A 10,774-nucleotide genomic window follows, 5' to 3' on the forward strand; every position below is an offset into this window, starting at 1 on the left:
GCACATCCCCACAACACAGTCTTTCAGCAGTTCTAAAGAGGCTCCACACTCATTTGCACTACTCAGATAATCCTGAGCACACAGACAAAAATGCAAATGGCCTCAATGACTCTCTAAAACAGGGATGTCAAATTCATGGTGTCACAAGATGTATCTCAACTTTTTTTCCCTAAACCGGGCATGGGCATGGCAAGTGCATGACGCATACGGCCTGCGGGCCAGGAGTTTGACACCCCTGATCTGTCTGATCATTTACAAAGAATGTAAATGACCAGCTGTCTGCAAGGAATATAAATCCTTCCACTCAACACCATCCAGTCAGTTGAAGAAGCTTCTTGGATGAGCAGCAAAATGTCTTCAAAGAAAAAACAAGGAAGTTCAGTTGCCTCTTGAAAAATCACTTTTGGGACAACCATGACCTGGATGACTGCGAATCTTCATAGACATTTAGAACATTGGAGCTTCATTTATATCAGAATAAATCTTGGGTCACTGACATTGAACCAATTCCCAACATCTAGAACTTCCTGTGTTGACTGATTACTAAAGTATTCTTATGATTGTTTTTGTTTGTCCTGATTATTAGGAAACTATCTTTAACAGTAAAATCTGGGCTGAGTTGAATATTCATCTATAGCAGTGAACTGGCTGAATCATTTTATTTTAGTTTTTTATTTGTGCAAGAGACAAAAGCTATGATTTAAAATATTACACTTTCTTCCACTGGAGCCCTAGAAAGAAGGCTTTTTGTTATTTTTTTCCACACAAACCATGGCTGCACAACTTAATGCAGGATGTTAAAGAACTGACGAATCACATAAGAAGTCAGAATAAAAGAGAAAATGATTAGCTGACAGAGAAATGTGACTAATTAAGATTCATAGTCATTGAGATGTGACAGATAGCTTTTGAAAGTGAACTGGCATGTTTTCTTTATTTGTTCTCTTCCTAATTCACTGAAATATGCCTGACACACTCTGATCATGTCCTTCAGAGCTGTAAAAGCTTATGCATAGAGCATGCCAATGGCCACGGGCTATAATTAAGAGATATACTGTCATTTCTTTCTACTCTGCTGCCAGACTTATAGTCTCCTTACAAGAGGAATAAGCTATAAAGTCTTTAGCCATTAATAGCATTCATTCTACTAAACATCTGACTTGAGAAAGAGAGAGAGAGAGAGAGAGTAAAGGAAAGAGAACAACTAAGACCTTATACCGATTGTATTTTTTCAATCTTCCTTCTCCCTTTACTCTTCATGTTTTAATACACTCTATCTCTACCAGGCTCCAAATCAGTTTAATCCTGGAATTTTTAGATTCACTGCCAATTTCAAGACACAGAAAATAGGAGGATTACTTTCTACAAGGCCTGGTGATTGTGAAACCAGAACTTTAGCAATGCTTGTTAAAAGCCAGAAGACTTATTTTCACCCAATCTCTTTTGTTCCTTGAATGTTGGCAAGTGATTTCATATGAACTCACATAGTACTTCTGCACTCGAGTGATTTTTGTGACTACATTCTGGCACCTACAGATTTTCTGAAGATGGAAATATTCTGATAAGATCTGCTGCTTAATTTTCAGGACTCTTCCTCCTCATAATGTTAATCAATCCTGTTTTCTTCAAAGGAGGATGGAGAGTCTGTCTAGAGCAGTGTTTCTCAACCTTGGCAACTTGAAGATGTCTGGACTTCAACTTCCAGAATTCCCCATCCAGCAAATGCTTCTAGACCTCAATGAAAATGTTCTAAGAAACAACTAATGTGCTTTTTTCCTGTTTCCCACTATTTCAATATGAACAAATTTTTATGTAAATATACAAAAAAGGGGATTTCTCCTCTAGATCTATGATATCTACTTCTCCCCTCATCTAAAACTCCGTGTATGAAACTCCAGCCCATAATTCTTTTTCCTCCTCCTTCCTCTTTGGAGCATTTTCATCTAAGGCTGAGACCTTTCTTGGAGACATATTTTTTTGCAAGACCATGCTTTAAATTTTTATATCTCTGAAAGAGTGTGACTGCTTAAACCCTTCAGACATATAGTGGCTTGTTTAGTTGGACTAAATCTCTAAAATGAGAGCATGTCTGGAGTGGCAATGAGAGTTTGCCACCATGGCTCAGCTTTGAGGGTGACTACCTGGGAAGGGAGGGGGGAGTATCATTGACATTTATCAACAAGTAGTTGCTTTTTTATGTCATTGCACACAATTAGCAGTTTGTGTTTTAAATTGGGTTTCATTTGGTACTTTAAGATGCTTAGCCCTTCCAGAAAGTAATAACTATTACTATTGCAATTATTTATTTGGCGTTGATCCCTAAACTTCAAGCCTATATTATTTTGCTCTCTGATCAGGCTCTTTTTGCTTCTCTCCTTGTTTATATTCATCTGTTCTTGTACTTTTCACCTTATCCTTCTACATGGACCATGAAGGTCTCTTGAAAGGTAGGAATGACCCAAACCCTTACACACATTTTCTTTCAGCACTTCTAAGCATATCTAATCTCTTAACTTCCTTCCATGTTTCAGTTCCAACACTTTTCATCTAACAGAGTTAAAAAGAAATTTCTTTCTTATTCTGAGATTCAGGTGTCCTGTGTCCATAGAGTTGCATTCTGACTGTAGATTCAGACCCAATACCATGTCCAATGACATTGCAGTGGCCCTAGCTTCATTCCTTTTTCTTGACTAATATTTATATGTGCAATGTGAAATTGCACAATTGAATAGTGATTACTGTCATGAAAAAGGGTCTACTGGGTTAGAGGCTTTTGAGTAGTTCCATATTATCTGGTAAGCTACTGGTATGATATGGCCCTCATATTTTAAAAGCAATTATAACTGATTTCACTTACTGGGCACTAAACGAAAGAAGCGTGGTCAAGAAGAAGCCAATAGTTTCAGAAGTTCAGATTGAAGATCTTTCACTCAAAAATTATTCCTTCTAATGTAATGCAACTCTTGAACATGATGCTCCTAAACTAATTTCACTTGAGGCTTGGTTGACTATATTTAATATATTAAATAAACTGCAAGATTTATCTAATAAGCACATTGTATTTGTGCGTTAAAGGCTGAATTTAGTTATTTTCCTAATGTATTAACAAGGCAATATGGTTACTTGTTTGGCTTGCAATCCAAAGAGCCATGTGCAGAACATCAGAGTATTTGCGGCATTTCAAACAACATTTCTTACATCTGCTTTTCAATAGCAGTCCTGTAAAAAAAGAACAGGATGACTTTATGGGAGAAGACCAAAACAAAAAACACTTCATACAGCATACATTGCTGTGTGGTTCTCTGGAATCCAGCCTTTGGGGTATCAAATAGGAAATCCCTTGAAAACTTTACTGCCATTAAATATGGAAGGGGCAAATTTTCATTGCAATTACATTTTATTAAAATACTTATTTTAACTTGAAAACAAATATCTCTAGCATCTGTGGCTTTTGCTGTTCTTGTCTTTATGTCTTCTTATAATGCTAACCCATTCTGCCTCAAAGCTCTTCTTGCCTCAGGTTCAATTACTTGCCCAAACCCTGATAATGAAATTAACTTGTGCCATTACAAGCATGTTAATTCCCGTTTGCGAAATATGAGATTTACAGTTTTCTAAGATATTCAGAAGCAGCATGTATGCACTTTTCAACATGGGCTCCTTCCAGAAGGGAAATAAATTCCTCTTCTCATTGCAATAAAGAATGTTGTACCTGGGACTGCAAATAACCTAGAATGATCATTTGTTGGGAATTCAGACCAGATCAGAGCTTGTAAGATGCAACTTTCAACATTATAGAAAGGATCTATTCTATTGGATATAATATGATGAGAAAATGCAATGAAATGGCAATACTGGAAACCAAAGTCATTTGGGATATTAGTATATCTATTAATATTTGCATAACTTGCAAACAATTAAAAGAATACATCTCACATGAATATCCATTAAAGCCTTTTAGCACTTCAGACTTAAAGACAAAAAGTGTTACAGAGTGCAGGGGTGTTGGTCATGCCTCTGGAAGAGAGAAATTGCATGGATATGGCATCAGTCTGCAACTCTGAAAGTAACCATATCTTTTCCTGAGATTGTGTAGTGCCTGCAGAGGACAACTATACTACCCTGAGGAAAATGTAGCTGCTTTAAAGTGTTGCAGAGAAGTGCTGTTCACACTTCTGTATACTTTAAAGTGTATTTTGGCAATCAAATCCAAACTTCACTGTCCTCAGGACTCATAACTATCAACAAGACTTAGTCCTATGAGACTCTTTCATCTTTTTTTAAAAAGAAACTCAAAATAGTTAACCCATCTTACAAATTTTGCAGAAGCTTTCTCGAGGTGGCAAAGAGAAATGTTATTATATGTCAATAAAGGTAAACATTCCCTTAAGTTGAGCTTGCTTGCTATATGATCATCATTTGTCTTTGCCATTTTTTTTTTTCAGGTTTCCAATTTAGCCCCTACAGATCTGAGCTTTTCTGGTAGTGTCCCGGTGTACAATTAATAAGATTTGATTTAAGACGTTGCTTTTTTTCCTTCTTGTTTTTTAAAATCAGACCTGCATCATTTTTTTAAAAAATTGCTTTCATATGAAATGGCCAAAATAAATCTTTAAAAAGAATTTTGTCCTCTTTAGATCTGCTGAAAGACTTCATTTAAATTGTCAGTGGGTGCACTTTGGACAAAGTGTATCTTTGATGAAATGGGATTTATATAAACTAGAAGGCTCAGAACTGTGATATATTATCTCCAATTTGGCTTGCTAATTTTTGCTTTTTGGTTCTTCAGGATGACTTTCCTTATCATAACACTGAGGGACTTCCTTCTCCTAATTTATATAGGTTCTTTGAGAAATGTACTTTTTTGCCTTTAATTTTTCCAGGCATCTGTATTTACAAAGATGTCACCATATTTTCCTAGATCTTTATGCACAATTGTTGCCTTTTTGTGTATCATCACTCGGACGCTGCTTTCAAATTCTAATATTATGCTTTCCTTTAAACCATATTTTCTCATTTCCCATTCTCTCCTTTTCCTTTAATGCCAGTGATGAAGACAACAAGCCACTGCAAGGCAGTCAGACCTCCTTAGATGGCACAATAAAGCAACAAGAAAGTGATGACAGCTTGGTGGACTATGGAGAAGGAGGTGAAGGACAGTTCAATGAAGATGGTTCCTTTATTGGCCAGTACACAGTTAAGAAGGACAAAGATGAGACAGAAGGCAATGAGAGCTCAGAAGCCACATCACCAGTAAATGCTATCTATTCCCTGGCATAACACTATATATTGAAGCAACAGCAGCTAAATAAAGAAATAAGTTGGTATGGGTCAGCAGAGTCACCATCAACAAGAGAAAGCAATCAGGGTAGGGCAACAAAGGCCAAACACACAAACCCGACCAGTGCCATCATCTCTTTAGCAAACAGCATAGATGCACTGACTGCTGAAGTGATCATACTGCAGCTGAAATCTGAGCTAACCCACCAGAGACCAGCTGAAGAGCAGAATGCAGAGATTCTGTGCCCCAGGCTTCAGAACTTGGACTGAAATAAACATCCCTCTATACCCCCTTTGTCTGATTTGTGAGATAATGCAATTTCCTTCATTAATAATGTATACAACTGACTTGGGGAAGGGGATCCCTTTTTTAAGGATTTGATGTTGTCCTCAGAAAAAGAAATGTCTGAACATGTGGGGGAAACTTGAGTAGGGAGTGATGATTTAAAAAAAGCTGAGCACATTATGGCACGCCCCTTGCTAAAACAGCATGAAAACCACATTGCAGAATCAGTTTATTGGTTTTAAATGATGAACTGTTTTATAAACAGGAACTTTTCTGAACATTACTTCTATTGGAGATCATTGTAGACGGGCCCTAGCCTATGCTTTTCACTAAGCAAGGTATATGCTGCTTTTTCCTATGAGATAAAATGGTTCCATAATAGGCTTCAGTGTGGAGGCTATCAAATGGGAAGGCAGGATTGTTGCATTGATTGAAGATCTCACTTTTAGCTCTGTATTTCAATTTCTGCTTCCGTAGAAACCACAATATGAAGTTGTGCTCTACCCATGCTATCAAAGAGTTTAATTGAAACGTTGTATCTCTGTCAAAAAAAAACAAGAATAGGAAACAGGATTGGATTGCTGTTTTTCAGAAGAGAATTATTGGAGGAAATTTGTTGTTAATTTTTATTAAAAACAGCCATTCCTCACAATGCGTACACATGGTATTAATTACATCTCCAATCCTGCATGTAACAGGAAAGGGAACAAAGGTAACCAGAGAAGATCAACCAGTCTGGGCTTTCCTACTGCTAATTAAAAGAGGAAAGCAGCCCCCTACTAAAAAACAACAACAACAACCAAAGTAACCTGCAAGTCTATGAAAAATTCTGGGATTTCCTGGATGTATATGTTTGATGCAAAAGTACATATGCACATAGAATAAATCCCAAATGAATCCATCTGTCTCTACTTTGCATTTTCAAGGTGAAACAGTCTCTGATACATGTTGGGACATCTTTTTGCTCATGCCCCTTCTGTCAGCCTAAAGGCACTCTTTCCATTGCTAAATAAGCAGCAGCATGGAACTCACATTCTATTAGTTGCACATCAAAGACACTCAAGTTGAGCTAATTTCCTAACCTGCAATAACCCTGTTTTCCCCAGATGCAGATTCTATTGTGACATTATTCTTCCATATATGCCTTAAACAGCTTCATGCGTTCCCTGAAGCTTAATAAACTATGAATATTTATCTATAGATTAAGCCCTTTGTGTGATGGTCTGTAATCTGTCCATGCATTTTAAACGACTATTACAGCTTGGCAGAATAAGAAGTAGCATGGATAGCAGTAGAAGTTAGAGATTTACAATATACTGTGTTTAGCAAAATCTAGTACGTCTTCTCTTTATGCCCTACATTTTTCAAACCAAAGGTATTTAAAAGAAGCAATTTGGCTCCTACTAACAGTTGCATAGCTGGAAAATAATATTTAGGATAATTTTGAAGATCTGCCTAGTTATCATGCTCAAATGTAAACACAAATATGGGGGTATGTTTCAGCTGATTTACTGTAGAAGGAGTTTTGCTAACAAGCATAAATCTCAAGAAGCCACCAATTTAGCATACTTCATAAAATACTGCCATATTTTTTTAAAAATTAAAATCAACTAAATGAAATTTTAATGCAGCCAGTCTTTATCGTCTAATGAAAAGGCAAAAAATGAAGTCTTTTTTGGTGCATTAAGTTAGGCTCTTACCCTTCAAAAATGGTATAGAATAGTGCTAATTCCAAACACTGAATTGACTATGCCTCCTTGAAAAGACAGGCTATATGATATACAGGTAGACCTCAACTTACAACCACGATTGAGCCCAACATTTCTGTTGTTAAGTGAGACGTCTGTTCAGGGAGTTGTGCCCTATTTTACAACCTTTCTTGCCATAGTTGTAAAGTGAATCACTATAGTTGATAAATTAGTAAGCCAGTTGTTAAGTGAATCTAGTTTCCCCAATGGTTTTGTGAGAAGGTTGCAAAAGGTGATCACATGATCTTGGGACACAGCAATGGTCATAAACTAGTTGCCAAGCATCTGGATTTTGATCACATGATCAGGAGGATGCTGCCAACGTCATAACTGTGAAAAATGATAATATTATTCAGTACTGTTGTAACTTTCAATGGTCACTAAACAAATGGTTGTAAGTACAGGTTACATGGTTGTAACCTGTACTTAGTGAATGGTAGACAGAACTGGTTCCCAGTTAATGTTTGTGTCTTTGCTTTTGTTTGCCTTAGAGTCAGTGTTGACTCCTGGAGGCAACCTGGACAAGGTTCTACAGTCTTCTGGGCAAGATTTTGGAAGTGGTTTACCTTTTTCCTAGGACTGAGAGAGGGTGACCTGCCCAAAGTCACAGCTGACTTTGTGCCTAAGGCAGGACTCCCAGTTTCTAGCGTGGTACCTTAAACCACTACACCAACTGGCTGTCTTTGTATCTATAGCTTCATAGTAAATGTGACTTTATTCTTTCCAACTCATTAGAAAATGATGGAAAGAAATTGTTTAAGTAAGTTTAGGATGCTGCCGGCCTGTCCACCTAGATCTACCTGTCCAAATAAATAATTTCCTGAAAAACAGAACAGAACTTGACTAAATTTAATGCTGGATTGAGAGGGAGAATGAAGGTATCAAAAGAAATTACAGTTCAAAAATTGTCTGGATCTGGATTGGTTGCTTTGAAGAAATCCTCCATGGCAGAGACAGGCGGCCAGTGGCTTGGAGTGTTGATGACCCCCTTCTAACTCTCTTTTCTTGTTCCGTCCCAGTTACTTCATCAAGAACGGAGCTAGTATTAAGAGGTGGAGGGAAATTCCATAAATCATGCTCTTTCTGCTCTCCCTAACTATTATATAGGATTAAAGAAAACTTCTGATCTTCGTGGGTTCAGTGTTGAACTTGTTGCTTCATGAAACATAGGAAGCAAATCAGACTTAGTATAGTAGCAATAATTCCCCGGGTTTCAAAAAAGAGCTTTTCACAGCTCTACCTAAATCTATCAGGGATTTTTTTAATCATTTGCATGAAAGGTGTGTTCTACCCACTGGACAGGATACTGAAACATTCACAGTGTCAAAATGTTTGACATATCCTATATAAATTTAAATGTTCACTTTCAGTAGAAAGTGATAAATGTTAAACTATGCACATATTGTTTTTAAGCCTGTCCACAATTGTCAGTAATCCTATGTATAGAGACTCTGCGGATTAAAGGAATATTCTATTTTACAGAATCAGCTTATTGAGGCTCAACAGATAACAAGAGAATTCCAAATACACTTAATCACATCTATGGGAACATCTGTCCATAAGAAATGAATGAATATGTGTGTGTGCGTGTGTCTGTGTGTGTGTGTGCATCCTCTTTGCCAGCCCATATATTTGAAGAAAACCATATGTGGTTAACTTTCCATGGCTCTAGAGCAAAGTTCCCCAATGTTTCTGTCTTTGTGGACAAGTTGGGAGAGGGGATGGTTCTGCATGGCTGTTGGGCAAACACATGCCCATGCAGACTCCATTTGTGTACATGGAGGGCATACGGGCATGCTTGTCCACTACTCATGCCAAGTGGGAATGTGTGTGTGAACATGCACTCACTTATTGCTTTTGCAGCCTGGTTTTGAACACTTCATGGTCCTGTAGCGGGCTGTGGGCTGGGAGTTGAGGACCTCTGCTCTACAGATGTTGAGGAAGGTCTATTTAAAAAAAATACTAAAAGATCTACAGTACATTCTTCAGAATCCCATTTTCAGATATATTAAAACAGTTTGTACATATAACAGTATTAGTAAAACTTTTGTCGCTTACTAGTTCCAGAAAGGAAATTGCCTTCAATGGAAAATGTGTTATTCTCAATAGAATAACCTTAGGAACAGAGATGTCTTTAAAAATAGGGTTAGGTCCCGCAATTAAAGTTCTATGTGGTCCATTAAAAACAAAAAAGGACTCTCGATAAGATTTTATTATAGGAGATGGTGCACTTGCAACATTTCAGATATTTTCCAACAATAGGAATGTTTTACAATAAATACATCTAAACCCACTATGGAAAAAAAACCATAAATGAAAATATTAGGAGAGCTTTGAGAGGTCGTGTAAATGGAACTAGTATGTCCTAATTTGGAAAGATCAATGACATTTTACCGTCTTAGTACCTGGTTAATATTAAAGATCTGAGAAGGGTTGGAAGGCTTTTTATAGGTTTGGTTCAAGTGTTGAATTGCAGGTAAGTACCCTTCAGTGATTATGCAATCAATTTGGAAGTTTCTAATCAAAAGAACAATTATAGGATTTAGACATTTTTTTAATCTCATCTGAACCCTGTAACACTCTAAGGAGCCTCTACTATTACAATTGATAGTAATCTAGTCTGCAACTTACTAATAATTTTGGTGGCAGAAAATTGTTCTATGAAAAATCCTTTATATGTACATGTATTCCAACCATCTCCAAACTTGGTGTGATCACAGATACAGCAGAAAATACATTCATGAAATATTAGGCCTATGGATCGTGATGCTAGGTAAAATTCTGGGTAAAATTTTATATCTATGATACCATGTTGTGGAGGATGGATAATTTTCTCCATAGGACCATCAAAATGAATTTTATTACTAAATTTTTCTGGTCATTTAAATTTAATGGTTTTGGCCAGCCTGAGCACTGAACCAGACAAGAAGGCAATCACTGTTAGACCACACATTGTGCCTCTTATCTATTGTTGCTGTCCATCTGTAAAGGCTCCTGATGTTCTGTTGCTTTGAGAAGAAGCAATGAAAAATGTTTTCTAAAGTCCACCGAATCAATATAGCATGAAACAGGTGTAGATCTTTGCCCATCTCTTCTCTGACCATAGATCTCTACCAAGGGTGGCATTTGGCAGTGATATTCAAATTTGCTTAATTTTCTCTTTATGACTTAAGTTCTAAAATGATATTATTGCTCTTCTGCACATTTTACAGTTTGGGGTAAGTTCAATTTTTAGCATGACATCTGATATTGCTGATATTTTAAAATAACATTCTCAAGCTAATGCCATTCACCTGTGCTGGACTGCAGTTCCCATCAACTATAGTGATATTCAGAGATTATTATCTGAGCAGTATAATCAACCGTATGACTAAGCCAGAGGAATGAAAATGTTATTGTGCTTTGTGCATTTTGAATTAGAAAAGAAATGAACCTGTTTCCCCTCATTTAATGTGCCCCG

The 10,774-nt window shown here is 37.0% G+C and overlaps 1 protein-coding gene across 1 annotated transcript in view; it reads left to right on the top strand.

Moving 5' to 3' along the window:
- NFASC (neurofascin) overlaps positions 1 to 6,226 on the top strand; it is a 103,654-nt gene extending 97,428 nt beyond the window's left edge. The window contains 1 exon segment of the mRNA XM_032217196.1: positions 5,049 to 6,226. Within this exon segment, the coding sequence (XP_032073087.1) occupies positions 5,049 to 5,280 (232 nt within the window). The 3' untranslated portion in view covers positions 5,281 to 6,226.
- The last annotated feature ends 4,548 nt before the right edge of the window (positions 6,227 to 10,774 follow it).

Source organism: Thamnophis elegans, chromosome 5 (assembly GCF_009769535.1).
Source record: "Thamnophis elegans isolate rThaEle1 chromosome 5, rThaEle1.pri, whole genome shotgun sequence".
NCBI classification, from domain to species: Eukaryota; Metazoa; Chordata; class Lepidosauria; order Squamata; family Colubridae; genus Thamnophis; species Thamnophis elegans.